The following is a 20,761-nucleotide window of genomic DNA, read 5'->3' as shown; positions in this document are numbered from 1 at the left end:
TCACTATGACACTGGGATTGAAATACCCATGCTTTTCCTCAAACACATTTTGGGGAGCAATCAGTAGTTATGTGACTTTTTATGCAGAGATTATAATCACATTACAGAGTCACCTTCGCTGACAGTCCACCAGATTCCTGGGTGAGTGAGCCCGCCCCTGAGTAGTGCCTGTGTATTTTATTCTGAACGCCTAATGACAAGTTTGAAGTGCTAGATCCAAACAGGAAATGCTTTATAGCACTCATTTTCAGCCAACAGGCCACATTAAAATTTAATGCTAATTTTTTTTGAGAAATAGCTAAACATAGCTCTTTATGTTACCTAAATTACCCCAGAATTTTCTTTAATTAAAGCAAACACTGCTTTAATATATTTACTTATTAAAGATTGCTTTATAGGCCAAAATTTCACCTCTTTCAATGAGACAATGTTAATAAGTGGAATCTCTCATTTTTATTCTATGCTATTCTATGTGGTTTTGGGGTATTAAACAGTCTTATTAGATTCTGAAAATTTTGCTGAAGCCTCCTGAGGACCAGCTATTTCAATGGTTATCCTGAACCTTCCAATGAGGGGGACACTGTACACACTGCTCATGTGGAAATGTTTGCGTTCACTTCCTGAGCCCAGTCCGTCTCTCTCAGCAGTGACTGCCACGCCGCTGTCTGGGTAAAGCACAGACCTGCGCGAGGACTTGTGTCTGGTCTCCTCCTTCTCCCTGTGCCGCCGCTCTCGGTGCCGCTCCTCCTTCTCGCGGCTGGCTCGGTGCCGCTCGTAGCCCCTCTCTGCATACTCCCTGTACCTGTATCGCTCCTCGTCACTGCAATGGGAAGAAAAACAGGTTTTTTTGGCAACTGGACAGTTAATTTGAAATGATTTCAAACTGTAAAGACGAGGTGACCTGGAGCACCATGTGAGCACCCTGCCCAGAACAGGTTGAATTATGATAAAAACAAAGCTCATTCCCAAATTAACAGTAGAGCTAAGAATACAAAATATATAATTACATATCATTCTAGATGACCAAATTTGTTTTGTGTTTTCACAGTTATTACAGGGTAACCAAGATTTATAGAACAATGCTTTGGTTTTTCTTATCTTAAAAAAGTGAGATCTGTAACTGATTTTAATCAAATCATTTTCTTTGCTCCTTTTAGAATTAGAAGCTGTTTTCCTTTGGAGATACAGTCTCATGTTGTTGCCTCAGGCTAGCATCCTATGGCATCAGCCTACCTCACAGCAAACTCAAACTCCTGGGGTCAAGCCATCTTCCTGCCTCAGCCACCTGAGTAGCAGGGATTAACAGGCCTTGCCACCATCCCTAGCTAATTTTTCTTTCTGGTTTTTTTTTTTTTTTAAGAAGAGATGGAGTCTCACTTTTGCTCAGGCTGGTCTTAAACTCTTGAGTTAAGCGATCCTCCTGCCTTGGCTTCGAAGAGTGCTAAGACTACAGGGGTGAGACATTGTGCTTGGCCTAAAAGCATAGCTCAGATTTCTTTTTTCTTTCTTTCTTTTTTTTTTTAGAGACAGGGTCTCTATTACCCAGGCTGGAGTACAGTAGCATGATCACAGCTCACTGCCTCAAACTCCAGTGCTCAAGTGATCCTCTCATCTCCTGAGTAGCTGGGACCACAGAAGTGCATGCCACCATTCCCAGTTAATTTTTGATAAGTTTTGCCATATTGCCCAGGCTGGTCTAGAACTCTGGGCTCCAGTCATTCGCCAGCCTGGGCCTCACAAAGTGCTGGTATTACAGTGTGAGGCACTGTGCCTAGCCAAGATTTCTAACCAATACTTTTGTATCATTTGGAAAACCTGAGACACACAGTAGATATTCTAAAACTAAATGGCTACAGGTATATCTTCAATATATATTCATCACACAGATAGTATAACCATAAAAGACAAATATCACATTTGGGTGCAGTGGCTCCCACCTCGAATCCTAGAACTCTGAGCCTCAGGTGGATTGCTTGAGCTCAGGAGTTTGAGAACAGCCTAAGCAAGAGTGAGACTCTGTTTCCAGGAGTTGTGGTGGGCACTGTAGTCTCAGCTACTCGGGAGGCTGAGGATTGCTTGAAGGAGTTTGAAGTTGCTGAGAAATATGATGATGCCATGGCACTCTAGCCTGCGGCAAGAGAGTGAGGCTCTCTCAAACAAACAAACAAACAAAAAAAACAAATCCAAGAAATTTCTACAATAACCATATAAAATGCACAAAGACTGTGCAACTTACATTCTGACATCCTAATTACTTCACCATCTATCTAGGGAGGTGGGGCATACGTGGCTAAAAACTACCAAGATGTAACTGTAAGCTGCGTCTCCACTTTCTCCCACAGACTGGCAGAACTGGGACTGATGGGTGGAGTTAAAGGGTGGTCTTTCTTCACCTCTCTAGACTTCTTTCCATCTTCTCTTAATCCTTCAAGTCTCTTATTTTTTCCTTTTTTGTTTAGTATAGAAATCAATACTTTAGACTTTGTACAATCTAACATCAGCAAATTCTCTCGTAGAGTAAAAATATCTTTTAGAACACTGTGTCAAAGAGTTTTGGTTTCTAAAAATATGGTTAATACAAATTATTATATTTGCAATTTACAGGAAACATCAAGATTTTAATTAAGAAATCTGAGAATAAAATAATTAATTGAAAACAAAAGCCATATTTTAAAAACCAGCTTGCGTCCTCCTAGCAAAAGTAACGATTCAGTAATGCTCTGCTTAATGCCAAGTCGTATTGCTGAGCAAGTTGTTATTCGTGATACATTAAATGTTTACTTTAAAAGAACAGAAAATATGCACATGTGTGCATACACACCCTAATCGTAACTGTGTACTTTGGTTTGGGGGTATAAGGGTGGCTGGCGTCTGAGGCGAGATGCCCTGACAGGCAGTGGGGGGCAGCGGGGAGAAGGGAGGCTGAAAATACCTACCATCACATCCTGATTTTGCCCCTAGCAGTGATCAAGGCTGATACTTAACTTCTCTAACAGCTTTGTCATCTGTTTACCGGCACCAATCTTTTCCAGGGTTTTATAGAATTGACAAATACATTTTATAAAGTGTAGGTACTCAATAAATGCCAGTCTTCAGTGGATGAATTAATGCTTAGTTCTTCAGAAGCAGAATCAGTTTTTGAAGGTTATTCACCCTACTATGATTACTTTGTCTCTTATTCCATATAGATTTACACTAACGCTAATTAAGATCAATTATCTCATAATTTGTCATTTGTAGCTCTCTCTTTTCTTTCTTACCCTAAAACCAACTCTTGTGAACTTTATTTTCTGAAGGCAGCCATATGATAGGAACTTTCCAACAGATGGTACAAGACTTAATCTGCCACACACACAAAAATATATGAAGAGCCATCCCCCTTTCTGATAAGTGGCTGTAGCACAAAGGGTTCTCTGGGCCTGGAAATCATTAGAGCTCATTTCAAACATCCTAGAATGACCAGCTTTCTTTCTGGTTCACAATTAAACTGCCTAAAAAACAGATGTTGAAACTGGTCTGTAATTTTCAAAACTGGCCCTGTAATCTGTAACACAACACACACAGCTGCCATCTTGCTAAAATGTCAATCTTCAGAAACAACCGCCCTTTACTTATATTTCACTTCGGTTTTCCAGAGTGGAATTTTCTTCCTGGGCAATTCAGAACAACTTCTCCACCTTTTGTCTCTTTGGCTTTAAACTTTGAATTTAAGTAAACATTGACTCCTAATGCCGTACGGCTCAGCCACCTGAAAATCAAACACGGTTTGATCATCAATGCTTTTAAGTTTCAATAAAAATTTAGTAACATCTCTACACGTATTTGAAATAGAACAGTCAAAGAATTTAGCCTCAAATCTTCTACAAATTTTCGCAAAGAAAATTTGTGAATTCTAGCAAAAAAATTTATTTTTCTTTCCTATCAAATTTGGCATTAAGTTCCTTACTTAAGAATGTGTACATTCTAGAGACAGCAGTGCTCTCTCAAATATATTCATTTTCACTACATTAGGAACAAGTCAACTTTCTAGAAAGTCATGACCTTGAACTTAAAAAGACTCATGCATTTAAGTGGCTTAAGGCAACAGCACATGTCCCATCACACAAACACTGCTGCTTACTTATTTGGCCAATAAATTCTTATTAAGTACCTATGACAATATATAAGTCATACGAGGAATTAAAGGAAGAAAAAAGAATTAATAAATCCTTTCTAGTTTCCTACTGTGTGTTCTTTGTTGGTAAAGTTTTAAGATGCCAACTAGTCAATAGCCTGACAATATGAGGAGTCTTCAAAAAGTTCATGAACATGAACATTATAAAAAAAAACTAAGCCTGGATTTTAAAATATTTTTATACTGAAATAAACTTGTATAAACTTATTGGATGTGTCTGAGAAGGGTCCAGTTTAAGGCACTGAGAAGCAAACACATCAGTGTGAAAAGAGCTCCCTCAGAGCAACGTGAATACTGCTAAACCGAACAAGGACAAACATCAAATTCATGGAGATGGACAACTTGCTTTAAGAAAGGCCAAGATAACCAAGATAAAGCCTACAGGGGCAGACCATCCAACATCAATTCCCAAGGACAAACTTTCATCTTGCTCATGCCCTAACTGAAGAGGACCGATGATTAACAGTATAACAGCAGCTGATGCCAGACATTGCGATTGGTTAAGCTCACACAATTCTGACTGAAAAATTAAAGTTGACTAAATTTTTCACTAGGTGGGTCTAAAATTGTTGCACTCAGATCATCTGCAGACAGAAGTAGAAATTTTAAACAAGTGGGATCAAAATCCTGAAACTTCTGCTTTGAAGAATTTTAACAGCAGGTGAACATGGCTTTACCAGTTTGATCCTGTAGACCAGTGACTTTCAACTGGTCTGCCATGAGAGGATCTTACAATCAAAGCAAGTCACCAAGAAAGGGGGGACGTGGCTCAGGCAAAGCTTTTAAAAGTGGACTGTTCAAGAACAAAAGTCATGGCAAGTTTTTTCAGGATGCTCAAGGCATTCTGCTTGTTATTTTCTGGGGGCCAAAACCCAGTAACATCTGCTTCTTATGCAAGTGTTTTGAGAAAGTCAGCAAAAGATTTAGCAGAAGAATATCCCAGGAAGGTTCCCCAACGAGGAGTCCGCCACCACCACAAGGCTTCTACTCGTTCCTCTGAGCGTTTCACAGAGAAATCATTAGGCATCTACACCTCAGAGTCCTGATTGGGCTCCTTCTGACTTCTTTTTGTTTCCTAATCTTAAAAAATCTGTAAAGGGCACCCATGTGTCTTTAGGGCAAACCTTATTTTTTTCCAATAATAGCAATACCCCTTCATGGACAAATATATTAATTGGGGATGGGAGGAAGGACTTTCATCTCATTAAACGATACAGTTACCATTACTGTCAAAATTTACAGTATATTTATATAAGCAAGCATTTAACAACAAGGATTCCGACATGCTGAGAAACGCATCACTAAGCGACTTCGAACACTGCAGAGACCTGCCTCACACTGCCCCACTATCCGCTGCCTGGGTCAGAGGGTCTGGCCCAGTGCTCCTCGGCTATAAAACTGTACAGCATGTTGCTGTACTGAATACTGTACATAACTGTCACATAATTACAATGTAACATACATCTGTGTCTACAAATATCTAAATATAGAAAGTACAGTAAAAATAAATTAGAGCAGAACCACCTCTGTAAGCTGACCTGACTTTCACAGACAGGACATGCACCACATGTAAGTATCAGTACAGCAGACTGAACTCCTTCTTCTGACCACGCCACGTCTGCATGTCGACCAGTTTGTTACAGTTCCTTGAATGGTCAACTTACAGAGGTTCTCCTGTATCATAACAAGACCACCATCAAACCTGTGGCCCCTTGTGACCAAAACATCGTTATCTGGCACATGACTCCATATAAAGATAATGATAATTAAAATCAGGACAAAAAGTTTTAAAAAATACTCATGCAATAAATTTCTTTAACCATTTGAATTTACAGAGGCACGTTGTTGCAAGAAAGACTGACAGAAAAATCAGCTTCAAGATTTTTTTAAAATTTCAAAATGTTCACACTAGAATAAAATTCTTACAGGGGAAGTAGTACTGAAGTTTCAAGCACAAAAAAAAGAAAATTTTCCAACTCATAAGTTAGCTTACTTACGTATTTTTTAAAAAATAGATGTCAGTGTTTGGCAAATCACTACCATGTTCTTGACCCACTAGACATATTCAAACCACTGATATTCTTTAATATTAATCTTTAAAATACACTGGAAATTATCTCTCTCTAGTCCAGTATTTTAAATTAAGATAAACTTTAGATGGTAAAATAAAAAGATACGCAGGGGCACAAAAATACTTTTAAGGCACGGCTGATTAAACAAACGTGAAGACTGTTGGCTTTAGGTAATGGGATGCCTCTGATCCTTAATGATTTTTGAATGGCTTTCCTTAACTGGAATTCACTTCCTCACACCAAATATAAATTCGAAAATGTGTATAAAACCCATGTGCGCAAACTCCTGCACAGCCCACAGACCTGTTAAAAACGCTGGGGGTGGGACTGTGGTCGCGCTCCCGCTCCCTCTCTCTGGTGCGCTCTCTTTCTCTGTCCCGGTCACGGTCTCGTTCTCGGTCTCGGTCTCGGTCCCTGTCTCGATCTTTCTCTCTTCTTGCGTAGTAGTCCCACTGCTTGCTGGTGTCCACAAGACTGGGCCATGATGGAGCAGAACCAGGAAGATGTGGAAAGGCAACTGAAGAAAAGACATAATAGTTAAAAACAATGGTGCATGCAAAGAAGACAAAACCCCATCAAAATGCACCATTTGGTTACAACAGAAATTTATTTTATAAATACAAAAGAAAAATATCATATTGTGAAAACCTACAGTTATTGGGGGAAGATTCAGGAACAAATCTTAAAAGACTTAACATGTAAAGAACACTCTTCATTATGCAAGGTGAACTGGAACAAGAATTAGATTGACTAAAACTTCCTAACATTAAAAATGAAAACCAGAGTACACTGGGACGTTGTAAAGTGTTAAGAGAAAATAACTATCAACTTAGATAGACTGTACTTAACAAAATCATATTTTAGAAATAAAACAATGGCATTCACAAATAAAAACATAAGCAAATAAAAAACTTATAACCAATAGATTTCACCAAAAGTACTTCTATCAGATATACTTAGAGAAAAAGTATATCTAGAAAGGAGATGTCCAATGAGAAGGAACAGCTGAACCAATAAATGGTGATCATACGTGTGAATTCAAACAAAACATGCTATCCCATAGCACAATTTATGCACAATTAAATTAAAATAATAAACCACTACAGGACGTGAGTTACGAAAAATATTAATGTGTTCTAAGGCCTCTGTATTGATGGAGAAGGGGGTTCAAACGTTATGTATATAGTGTTAAGTCTATGAATATAAATTTTGAAGGGTAACTACTAAAAGAAAATAAAATGTATTACTTTCAAAACAATACAGGGGAAAACAAATTTTTATAAATCAACCCAAAACTTTAGTCAATTCAGAAAGACTTAAAAAGGATAGGGGGGCACGGCGCTGTGGCTCAGGGAGCTGGGCCCTGGCCCCATATACTGAGGGTGGTGGGTTCAAACCCAGCCCCGGCTAAACTGCAACAGAAAAATAGCCGGGTGCTGTAGCGAGCCCCTGTGGTCCCAGTTACTAGGGGGGCTGAGGCAGGAAAATCGCCTAAGCCCAGGGGTTGAAGGTTGCTGTGAGCTGTGACTCTATAGCACTCCACTGAGGGCGATAAAGTGAGACTCTGTTTCTAAAAAAAATAAATAAATAAAAAGGATGGGGTGGGGAGTTAGGTTAATAACTCAATTATCTCAATAATAAAAAGAGACTGAATTCACCAGTTAAGAGATTACTGATTTGTACTTTTAAAAACTTAACTATATTCTGAATAAAAAAAGACATAAATACACATAGAAAGGTTGAAAAGGACTGAAGGGGAAAAACACGGAAAATACTAACAACCTCCAGTTCACAAATGAATGGCTGTATTAATGACGGAGCAGACTCATATAAAAAGCATTACCTGGGAAATAAAGGAGGCTACATGAATATGGATGATACAATTCACCAAGAAGATAAAACAAATTTAAACCTTCAGGAAAGTAACAATATTGCTTTAATTTTTCAAGAGTGAAATCTAATAGAAATGAAGGTAAACATAAGCAGTCCACCCCGATCACGGGAGAGTAACACACTGCTCTGAATTCTACAGAGTAAACAGATGAAACAGCAGCAGAGATGCGAGCTAGACACTGTGAGCAAAGTTGATCCAATGGATGGATATGCTATAAAATAGTCCCCATAACAAAGAAACATATGAAACATTTATAAAAACATGCAAATACTTTCAAAGGATGCAACAGATATCATGTTCTCTGACCACCATCCAACTTAAGTTAGAAGTCACATTTATTTATTTATTTATTTTTTTGCGAGACCGAGTCTCACATTGTACCCCTGGGTACAGTGCTATGGTGTCATAGCTCACAGCAACCTTAAACTCTTGGGCTCAAGTGATCCTCTTGCCTCAGCCTCCCAAATAAGTCGGACTACAGACCCCCACCACCATGTGCAGAGAGTGTTTTTATTTTAGTAGAGGCAGGGTCTCACTCTTGCTCAGGCTAGTCTTGAACTCCTTAGCTCAGGCAATCCACCCACCTTAACCTCCCAGAATGTTAGGATTACAGGTATGAGCCACCACACCAGGCCTAGAAGTCAAATTTATAAAGTTCTGAGACTCTGGGAGGCAAGGCAAGTGGACTGCCTGAGCTCACAGGTTCAGACCAACCTGAGCAAGTGTGAGATCCCATCTTGTGGTGGTACCTATAGTCCTTAGGAGGCTGAGACACAAGAAATGCCTGAACCCAAGAGTTTGAGGTTGCTGTGAGCTATGATAGTATGGCATTCTACTGAGGGCGACAAAGTGAGACTGTCTCAAAAAAAGTTATAAGAAAATAATCCCCATCTATTTCAAATTAAAAACACATTTCTGACAACTCATGAGTCAAAAAACAAAATCATCACTTTAAATCATTAGAAACTAAACATAGACAAAATCAGGTCATATCAAAAGTTTAGGGATGCTAATTGTTCTGGAGAGAATTAGCATTAAAACACTAAATCTAACTGCAGATGTATATTAGAAAAGACTGACAATAATGAGCTTAATTTCCAATTTAATAAGAATGGAGTCCTCTAACTGGTGAGATCATAAAGAGTGGAAATCAAGGAAACAGGAAACTGCCACATCTGTGCAGAAGAGAAAACACTGAAAGTCGGCTTTTGAAGAGTAGACAAAAAAAAAAAAAAAAAAAAGAAAAGTTTCTGACAAGATTAAGGAAAAAAAAGAATACACCAACATTATCAGAACCAAAAGGGACCACAGCCTCTGACACTGCAGAGATTAAACAATAAGGAAAATATTAAATACTGTATACCAATGCACTTAAAAGTAGCTTAGTGTTAGAGAAATACAGAAGTATAATGTGGCCCTTTCTAATTAGCAGACTAAAAAAGAGAAACAATTATGATCACCTCAGAAAGCATCTGTAAAACCTTAATACCCATTCACAGTTTAAAGGCACTTGGAAAATTAGAGTAAGGGAAATTTCCTTAATTTGATGTAAGGTTCTATCAAAAGTCTAACAGGAAAACTCTAGAAGCAGTTCCATTAAATACCAAAAAAGCAACAAGAACTCTACTTTCAGTACTTCAATATATTACGTGGAAGTCCTGGCCAATGCAATAAAAGAAAACAAAAAAAGGGTAAAGAAATAGGACCAGAAAAGAAAGGAACAAAACTGTTGTTCTCTGCAGGTGAAGCCTGAATACACTCCACAAATCATTATCAGAGTTCAAAGTAAATGGCCGGCTACAAGACCAATTTTTTTTTTTTTTTAAATCAACTCTAGGCCTAGTGCAGTGGCTCACGCCTATAATCCTAACACTCTGGGAGGCCGAGGCAGGTGGATTGCCTGAGCTCAGGAGTTCGAGACCAGCCTGAGCAAGAGCAAGATGCCATCTCTAAAAAAAGGTAGCCAGGTGTTGTGGTGGGTGCTCATAGTCCCAGCTACTCAGGAGGCTGAGGTAAGAGGATGACTTGAGCTCAAGAGTTTGAGGCTGTGAGCTATGACACTATGGCACTCTACCCAGGGGGACAGAGCAACATTCTGTCTCAAAAAAGAAAAAAATGAATAAAAAAATCAACTCTATTTCTATACATAAGCAAATATAAACAGAATACGTAATTCAAAAGAATATACCATTTACACTAGCAACAAAAGCATTAAGGCCCTACGGACTAAACCTAACTGTAGATGTGTATGAACAGCGTATGGAGATGCCACAGCAGTGTACTGAAAGCACATCCACTAACAGAGTCCAGACGGATTCAATGCTGTCACGGTCCGAGTCCCACACTGACCCAGAGCCTCTCTGTCATTTCAATATGGCACAGTCCAAGCGAGGACTTTAGAGCCAGGTATAGTGGGTGTACATCGCAACTCAGACACTGTAGAAATGAACTTCATCTGGCTGCCCTTCAATTTCCTCACTTGTAAAATGGAGATGGTAACAATGTACCTACTTCAAAGTCTGTCAGGATTACATGAGTTTATGTAAACAAGCTTCCCAGAGATGTTAAATGCTATTAATCAAAATCTCAAGAGTTTTTCATGGAACTCGCAGTCTAAAATACATACATAAAAGCAGTGTCCAGAGTGCTTCTGACGCAGAATAAGGAAGACTGACTTGCACTCGCTATCAGATTTACTATAATGCTCTTAATTAAGACAGTATGGCTTTATTAGCCTAAGGACAGTCAAACTGACCAATGTAATGGTCTAGAGAGCCCCAGACAGAATTACACATATATGGAAATTTGACATATGATGGAGATGGTATTGCAAATCCCTCAGGAAGGAGAAGCTATTTAAAAAACGATGCTGGAACAATCAGCTCTCTATACCAAAAAAACTACTTAAGGACTTAAACATAACTTTGACAACTTTCTTTGGGGGAAAAAGTACTGAAGAATCTTATCTTTGTGTACTTGAGGTGGAAAAAGGCACAGTCCCAATGTAAACCCAACTAAAATGTGGCATGACTTTACACAACTGATGACATATAACAACAACAACAAAAATCCCTACTGATCTGAAAATCTGAAGTACTCCCAAATCCAAAGCTTTCTGAGCGCCAGTATCACACCCCAAATGGAAAATTACATACCTAAGCTCACTTGATAAGTATCAGTCAAAATGCAATCCAAACTTTGCTTCATGCCCCAAATTATTTAAAATGCTGTATGAAATTTCCTCTAGGATATATGTGTAAAGTGTATATGAAACATAAATGAATAAATTCTGTGTTTAGACTTGGGTCTTATCCCCACGATATCACATATATGTAGATATTTCTAAATACAAAAACACAGGCCCTCTCAAACATTTCTGGTAGCAAGCATTTTGTTAAGGGATCCTTAACTTAAAATTTAAACTGCCATAGTAAATTTCACCTTTGAGGGACTTAGGTATTTAATTGTCTTTGCAGTGTACAATATTTACATAATGATCATATAAATACGGTTTATTGTTTACCTTTTAGAATCAAAAAAACTCTAGCAAAGCACAGATAACAGAGCGTAAATGTTTTTGGAAGGGGAAGAAGAGGTGGAGGCGTAGGGAGATATACTAATATTCTAATTGTACACAGTAAAGATTGATGATATGTGAAACAGGGTAAGTCTATAAATAAGAAGAGGGATAAAAATAGTGATACGGCTTTCCTGGTGGAAGAAAGGAGCGGGAGAGTGATAGTAACTGAGCAAAGTGCACATCTACCCTGAGGAAGGCAGGAGATGGCATCTAAAGATACACAGTGACGTAACAGGGTGACAGGCACGTGAAGAAATGGAAAGAAATGAAAAAAAGGAAAAATGCTCTGCCACTCTTTTTTTTAATTACTTTTTTTATTTTGGATCACGGTAAGATACACACTGTTAGGCTATCCTGCCTGTATCTGTGAGGTAAACCTGCCATTCTTTAATATTCCTGAAAAGATTATCTCACTAGGTCTTATTTGACAAACCCAGTCTTCATATACACATGAAGAAAAGTTAATATTCCATCTATAATGTTGTTTAAGGATGAATTATAGAACTGCAAAATAAATAAAATAAAAGAGAATTATCAACAAAGAAGCTGTATTTATCATCTTTATTCTAAGGGTTTGTTTCACTAGAATGAAGAAAATTACTAACTTTCCTTAATTCTTATAATGTGATTTATAATTATTATTAAAGGCTTTCATTCAATTTTTTAAAAAAGCTTCTCTCTAAGAGAAGATTTAGAGTAACAAAAAGTAGGAGACTCTTGCTCTCTAATGAAAAGTGTGTATATATTACTTTGAGAAAAAGTTAAATGCTTTAATTAGCAATTTTTTAAAACTAAAACCTTCCACAATGAGAGTGGATGGGTAATCTCAAGAATAATTCTTTCTGATATGGAATATTCCTCATGTTCATCTGCACTGAAGAAATACACGAGGAATTGAATATCAAAACAGAAATTGTCGAGTTCTATAAAAGAGGTAAAAATAAAACTTTAGCTTAGTAAGCAATGTTTGTCAAGCAGTTATTACAGGCACCATGCTTAGCACTTCATATCTAAAAGATTCAGGTTATTATCCAAAGCTATGAGATGGACACAGAACCCAAGCCCAGGCTGTCTGACTGCCGGGGCTGCACTGTAACAGTGACGCCCCAAAAAGCTCTGTGGGGATGGTGCTGATGACTGTAAAAACTATGGCCAACATCTGAGTAGACACAGGTCTCCAATGTATTTTCAAGGAACTTCAGTCTGTGAGGAAGAATTATGCTCTCTGTTTAATGGCTCAGGAACTTAAAAGTCAGATAGTGAGAGGGAAAGCAGAATTCCAACCAGGGACGCTGATGCCTGGGTGCCTCAGAAAAAGGCAGAGGAGAGTGTAAGGAGCAAGTCACTGAAACTATCAAGTCAACACAAGCATCACCTCTATGGCAACTGCAGCTCTGAAAAGCTTAGTGTGAAGGACAATAGGACCTTGATACAGGTATCTAGAAGTATGACTAATCTGTCATCAAGACACAGATTAGACCATACACTGGCCTGGGGGTCTGTTAACTTTTCTCCATCCTCAATGGTACTGAGTACATGACACTGTCATTTCCCCCTGATCACTTCTGCAGGACACCAGAACCCGCCAGACCAATCATGCCTCTTTGACATCAGGATTGCTTTGAGCTGGAGGCAACTGAGAATCAGATGTAAGAAGCTTTCTGGCTCCCTTTCCCCAGCAGGGGGAAATGCCCATAATGCCCATAGTTTGGGCAGAACACAAATCTACCTACAAAGGTGAAAGTGTCCTTGTTCTCTTCTCCCCAGGAAGGACAAAAGTTGGTCACTGAAGGTCACTTTAGGCCCTGAGCAGCGGGAGGTGGCACCGGAGGACACCACCTGTTGAGTATGACAAGCCCTGACACACTGTGTATTTTTATATATTGCTTGTGCACAACTGGCCACCCCTAGAGATTCAGTCCTTTTTCTTTGTCTTGTCAGTTTTCTAAAACTTTGCAATTCTTTCCTGAATTTGGCAGGTCCACTGGACTTCTAACCCACCTCTGTGAGAAGCAGTCACCCCTGGGTGCCTCTCTGGATAGAAGAACCTTTCTACTCATCCTAAAATCCACAATTTCGTCAAAGTAGCCAGAATGGAGATTTTTTAAACATAAAAGCAGCAATTTCACATACAAAATAACCAGCTCCTGACAGCACCATAAGGTCCCCACTCTGTAGCACTGCCAGGCCAGCCACACTACACTTTGAGTTCAGGCCACACCCAAATCTTTGAATAGCTTGACGTCAAATCACCTACTGCTCCAACACTCCAGAACAGAAGACCCTCCTCTGTGCTCCTCTGACACTCTCTCCTGTCACTCGGATATTTCCCCCCACGAGACCATAAATTTGTGCCTATCAACCTCATACAGCTTAGAGTATCCTTAAAACTGAGGATACTCTATGCAAATCACTTTTGAGATAAAATGAATGAATGATCAAGAAATCTAAGGGGAATGCTACCAGAAGCCCTTGGAATAAAGTTGTCAAGAGTAAAGCCCAAAGAGAAACTATAAATGTTTTAGAGGAAAAATTATACTAGAGAGGGAAAAAGATGAAAACAAGATTACCTGGATGCCACAAGTCAAAAAAACAGAAATATTAAGAACAATAAAGACAAATCAGTAATAGATCCTAAATCCTCTTAGAAAAAAGCAAGTACAGGGTCAGCGCCTGTGGCTCAATCGGCTAAGGCGCCAGCCACATACACCTAAGGCGGCAGGTTCGAATCCCCAGCCCGGGCCCGCCAAAGGACGACGGCTGCAACCAAAACATAGCCGGGCGTTGTGGCGGGCGCCTGTGGTCCCAGCTACTTGGGAGGCTGAGGCAGGAGACTCGCTTGAGCCCAGGAGTTGGAGGTTGCTGTGAGCAGTGAAGCCACAGCACACTACCCAGGGGGACAGCTTGAGACTCCGTCTCAAAAAAAAAAAAAAAAGAAAAAAGCAAGTACAAATATCACTGTTGTGTCACCACTTTGTTTTTTTGAGGCAGAGTGTCACTTTGTTGCCCTGGGTAGAGTGCGGTGGTGTCATAGCTCACAGACACCTCAAACTCTTGGGCTTAAGTGATCCTCTTGCCTCAGCCTCCCAAGTGGCTGGGACTACAAGAGCCACCACAGTGCTCAGCTATTTTGTCTATTTTTAGTAGAGATGGGGGTCTCGCTTTTGCTCAGGCTGGTCTTGAACTCCTGAGCTCAAGCAATCCAATCCACCTGCCTCGGCCTCCCAGAGTGCTGGATTACAGGCATGAGCACCACACCAACGAGTCACTTACTGATTTTTCAAAGTACAATTGATAAATACCTGAAAATTGTTCAGTTAAGTAACCCTGCAGACTCAGACCCCGTTGTTGCTTTAGTATTTTTAAACTGCTCTGTCAGATGTTATTTTCAACCATGAATGCGTGCTTTATTGCTTTAAAAATAAATATTTAAGTACTATACCGACTCTAATTGAATCCAGGCCCGAAAAGGCAAACTTACCATTGCTATATGGAAATGCGCGTGCAGAACGACTGTCGTAGCCAGAGGAGTGTCCACTGTTGGGGGGAAAAAAATGCACTTTCATGTTGCTGCAAATACACTCTGAATTTTCATAGTTTGGTGCAAATGCAAAAACCACCACAAATAGCGATTAATTCTGTAATGTTATTTTTTAATACTATAACACAGGCTTTTTAAATTCAAAAATATTAGAAGCAGATTTTATAGGAAAAATTGAAATTTGACAGTACTATATAACATGAATAACCCAATCAATTCAGCATGCTCACAAGTGAAATAATAGTAACTTTTAAGCTAACAAGATATCTGAGATTTAAAATTCAGTCTTCAAAGATTATTTCAATAGTTATAAATCAGTAATTCAGTCCAGCTAATAGGACCAACAGATAATACTGTTGAAGATTTTAACTGAGAAAACAAACATGTGTATAACAGGGACTTAATAAAACAAAGTCCTCATTTCTCATAGTTCACACTTCCCCGAGCTCTGCGGTTCCCTCTGAAAGCCACACGCACGGTTGGATGCCACTTATGTGCCAGTCTCACAATTTTTGTATTTTTACACAATTTGTATCAATCTTTCATTACAGTCTGTTTGCCATTTAAGAGGAAGTAACAATAGTCCTATTAGTGATTTCTATCTGGCAAGAATTATGCTGATGTTTATATTCACCAGCTCTTTTAACCTTTATACTCTATCAATCCCTTTGATACAAAAGGAAACTGAGTCTCAAAGGGTCTATGAGCCCTGTCTAGCCACACTGTGTGATTCCAAAGCTTACCTTGCTAAACAACAAATTGCCACCCACGAGGAAAACTGCCCCCAGTTCTTGCCAGCATGAACAGTAAGTACAGGGCACAGAAAATAGAGCCCTGCCCTGGGGAGAGCGGGGAGCGCTCCTCCTCTGTGGGGACCAAGCGGGCTATCAAGAAACAAGACAGTCCTTTACCCCGGCCCAGAAGAGCTGTCCTCGAATCCCCAGAGATATGCATTATTCATGATTGCCAATCACTTATGTTTGTATTTTCCACAAAACTGTAGCCAAGTTTTTAACAGTCTAGGGATTTCTTTAATCAGTGTGTCATAATTCAAAACAAGACACTATCTAAAAATAATTACAAAGTTTTCTTCTGTTCTGATATCTATAGAGTCCAATTGCTTATATTAAAGTAACTAACACAGATCCAACTTTATGAATTAAAAGGCAAGTGCTATGTTTATAAAATTGTATCTCTGAAAATATTACCAAGATATGTACATGATTCTTCCGTCAAAAGGCTATCAACAGATCAAAAATCTACAGCATCTGTACTGATTTACCTTTCTATTGTTGGGATAAGAGATGGAGGAGGAGCGCCTGGTGGAGGAGGAAAACCTGAAACATTCAATCACAAGACAGGAAATTAACAGAAGGCACAGTTAGTGTCCAGAGAGAACAAAGCTGCTGCGTATCACTAAGGTTCTGTGGGGATATGAACGTGCTTCTCTATGTTATAATGGACAGGAAAAAATGGAGCTCAAACTTACAAACAGATTGTTGGAGCAATAAAACTGTAAATACACAGTCTGGTCTAACACACAGCACAAACTGAAGAGTCAGGACACCCGGTCTTATTTTCAGCACCACACACAGCCCATTTTTGTGAGTATGAGAAGCTGACCTCAGTGCCTTACCTTCTCCATACATAAAACAGGAGTAGTATTGCCACCAGATGTGCTATACTTGGAATATTTTAGAAGAAAAGCAAATGAAATTGCATTTACCGCTTTCAAAAAAATATTTTGAGTTTGAGATTTATAGAAATTTCCTTAAAATGTGTAATTTGTAAATAAAATCTTACCAGTAAATATATTAATGCTAAAGGCTGAGAACACCCACCATAAAATGTGTTTTAAATACACAAGCGTAGTGAAATATTTCACAAAGAAAGGCACATAATGTAGTTTGGGGATTAGTTTCAGAGGAAAATAATTTGTACCTTTTATATCATGAGGTCTGTATTCTTAAAATACTTAAAATGAAATACCACAGAATAATATGGCTAAAAAAGGAGCTTAACAGTTAATCTACTCTACACTTTCTAATTCAGATAGGCAAAAAAGCATCCCAACAAAAGACTCGAGGATTCCACAACTTAGGATATCAATTCCTGCCAAGTTTTTACAATCCTCACTTCTAGAAAATGCATTCAATTGTATCATTTAAATCTCCCACAATACAATTTATACACTGTACTGAAAGAGTACCAGGAGGATTTCACTATCACATTCTCACTCATCTTCTAGTTATTTGAAAACACTTCTATTAATCCACCTGTTTAATATTCTATATAAAAATGAATCTCAGGTCTCTGAACTCTCCCTCAAAGGCCCATTTAAATTGATTTTTAACTCTGCTTCAAACTGTTCCAAGTTTACTGTGCTATTCACTACACCCAGTTTTAGAATCTCACTCTTCTAACTAAAACATCTTAAAAAGATGAAGTTTAGTAATTACCACCTTAGTGCTACAGTCCACAATCCTATCTTATATAGCCTCACAACCTCATTGCTTTCTAAACTAAAAAGACACACCAATAAATTTCTTTGACTTTCCCTACATCTTTTTCAGCCACATTCACACCCAATGACTCTCTATCCTGTATCTAAATATGTGTACTAACCTACAGTACCTAAACCTATTTGTTTATCAAGATTGTTTTGAATTTAGACACCACCACCCCCCACCCCCACATAATCACTTCTCAATCTCTTCATATTCCTCAGCTTTTAACACTAACTCAGTAAACACACTTGCTATCAGGTTTGCTATCACACTATTAAAAAAAAAAAAACAGACAAAAATGTAAAAAAAAAAAAAAGTCAACACTAGGCCACATAATAAACTTCTACTCATCATGCCGTTACAACAGTGAACAAGTAATCACCACTCTGAGAACAACCCCTGACTATCAACCCATCTACCTGCCGTGTGGCTCAGAACATATCTTCTCACGACGTTGAACTATTCCAGCACGATGTAAAAAAAAAAAAAACAAAATTCAGAAACCATGATAAAGTCAAGAAAAACTATTCTTTTCTCTTGTAATCACTTTATCATATAAAAATTAATTGGTCTAAAAAGATATTTTTTATAAAAATTTTATTTTATGCTCTATACTGTTTTCTTAATGAATTGATACGGTGAGAATTTTCTCAGACCCTCTATTTCTACAGAATGGGTCCGACAGGTATAAGAAAACTAAGTATCTTAATCAGAACTGGAATGAAGCAAAGGCAGAGCTGAAAATAGGACCTTGAAATCCCAATAGCCTAGTCCACGTTCTAACTGCCGTCAACACTGTCCCTCCTGTAACTAGAAGCTTGAAATTTCATGTTTATTAACAATGATGGAGAAAACATGAAAAAAGTTTTACCTGGAGGTGGTACAGTTATTGGAATACCTAAAAAACAAGTGATGAAATTTAATATAGTAATTGGATTTCAGAACCTGTAATGTATTTATGCCATCACCAAAACAAACTTTGAAATAAAACCCCTCGCCTCATTATCCTGGCTTATTCACTCAAGAGAAGCATTCTGTTTTCTTGCAGAGGACCAACAATTCCAACTTTCCTGATGACAACCCAGTCTAACAACTCGATGACAATGTTTCCCAGGCTAGTTGCAATCACAAATGAAGTTAGACTGTCAGTTAAAAAGCACACCTGTGTGTTCACAAACATCAAACTCCATGAAATTAATGCTAACTAAATTTGATCAGCAATGTGTGATCCTGTTATTTTAACATTTTAATAGGGAAACGGATCTGTCAGCTCTTTCCATAATACTGCAGAGTAATTCAACACGATAATGAATGTTATTTGCTTTTGTGAACCTCAATATATTGTGGGACACTGAAGTGCTGATTCAGACTGTTTTACTATTGTTGGTAAAAGATGGAAAAATTAGAATTTCCTTTGATTTGTAGGAGAAGAGGAAGGGGGCAGTCAGTTCATAATGTACACCCCCAGGGCACACTAAAATAAATGTGAATGAGTTACTCCTATGGGTGTCAGCAAATACTAATTTAAATGACTCTCACTCTTTATTTGCATACATTATTAACTTTAAGAAATAAACTATGAACAAGAATTTTCAATTTATATTGGCCAAATGTGTCCTTAAATCCTAAAGTAAAATGTATTTACTAAGTGCTAAAATTAAATTCAGCATTTTAAATTAATAGATACATGAAAGGCAATTTATGTGGCATGCAAATTATTACTTTCAGTTTAAGAAAAATACATTTCTAAGTAGGAAAATAGATAAAAAATTAAAATATCTTCGTCCATAAGAAGTGTTATACCATAAGTAACTTCAACACAGCCAGAATGAGTTACTAAATCCTATCTTTAAAACTGCATCAAAATTAATCCCCGAGGAATTCATTAACTAAATGCATGCAAAAAAATGAAGGCAGAATTGTTTTCAAATGTTCTGTCAATGGAAACATCTGCTAATAATTGTTAATGTTCTGATGTACGCATTTTACTAGAACAAGAGATTTATGTTAAAAAAAAAAAGGTTCAGGCAGGAAATAGCCTTAAAATAGAGAAACACCTGATTTAACCACACATACAATAGAAAAAGATGTTCTTGACTTTCAAAATCAACAAGACTGAAAAAGACATGTAAAGCAGCCATCGGGTTTCAAAAATCATTAGACCTCTACAATCTACTAAACTGACTCACAGTTAAGAACAATTTTTATCCATTCTGAAGTTACCTTTCTGCTTCCCAAATAACTATAAAAGAATCTAGCAAACAATACAAGCTAGTCGAGTTCCAGACTCTAAAGTCAACTGGAAAATTAAGGAGAGCAGAGCAGTAAATGCTCGTGTTACCTAATTCTCTCTAGAACAGGACAGACTTTTCCCCGAACACTACTGAGCTTCATGATTCAATCTAGTTTTCACATTTAACTACAAGATGATTTTCTCAGGTACAGAAGATAAAGAACTCTATCAAAGTCAGCCACCCACTCTACCTACTACAAGCCCAATAACTCTACCTAAATTAATATGTGAGCAACATGTATCATTTCAGCTAATGCTTACTACTGCTTGCCAAAATAGAAATTCATGCAAAGAAACAACTAGTCAGCCCCTTCAGAGCAATGAAGTTATAAAACTTGGACAAAAACATAAAAGTAAGACTTACAACCAAATTATTAAGTTCACTATGAAGGTAGTTAAAAATGACTGTCCGCCTTTAACATTCATTTTATACTGTAGTAACTAACACAGGCATAGACTAAGGTGACCAGATTTTAACATTGGTAAAGCGGGACACCATTGACGGTGGGGGGGGCCCACACACTGACAACAATGCAAACTTTGATAAGCAGTTCTTGATAATCAGTTCTCAACAATTATTTGTTATTATTAAAGTTTAACATTATAAAATTAACAAAAATAATATAAAACTCATATCCTGGTGAAACAGCTGCATGGCAGCCAAAAACCATATATTCCGTTCCTGTTCCCTAGCTTGTCC

General features: G+C 38.1%; 1 protein-coding gene across 5 annotated transcripts in view; it reads right to left on the bottom strand.

The window, feature by feature from the left end:
• FIP1L1 (factor interacting with PAPOLA and CPSF1) overlaps positions 1-20,761 on the bottom strand; it is a 71,352-nt gene that overhangs the window by 451 nt on the left and 50,140 nt on the right. For 3 of the 5 annotated variants that reach the window (XM_023515992.1, XM_023515995.1, XM_023515993.1), the window contains 5 exons: positions 18,640-18,666; positions 16,544-16,598; positions 15,202-15,257; positions 6,550-6,763; positions 683-820 (listed from right to left, as the gene is read on the bottom strand). In XM_023515992.1, coding sequence (XP_023371760.1) covers positions 683-820; positions 6,550-6,763; positions 15,202-15,257; positions 16,544-16,598; positions 18,640-18,666 — 490 coding nt within the window. The remainder of the gene's footprint in view (positions 1-682; positions 821-6,549; positions 6,764-15,201; positions 15,258-16,543; positions 16,599-18,639; positions 18,667-20,761) is intronic. The other 2 variants (XM_003794601.3, XM_023515996.1) reach the window with 1 other exon arrangement.

Source organism: Otolemur garnettii, unplaced genomic scaffold (assembly GCF_000181295.1).
Source record: "Otolemur garnettii isolate 467f Iridium unplaced genomic scaffold, OtoGar3 scaffold00083, whole genome shotgun sequence".
Lineage (NCBI taxonomy): Eukaryota > Metazoa > Chordata > Mammalia > Primates > Galagidae > Otolemur > Otolemur garnettii.
Note: the sequence above shows the minus strand (reverse complement) of the source record. Positions and strands in the feature narration are given on the sequence as shown.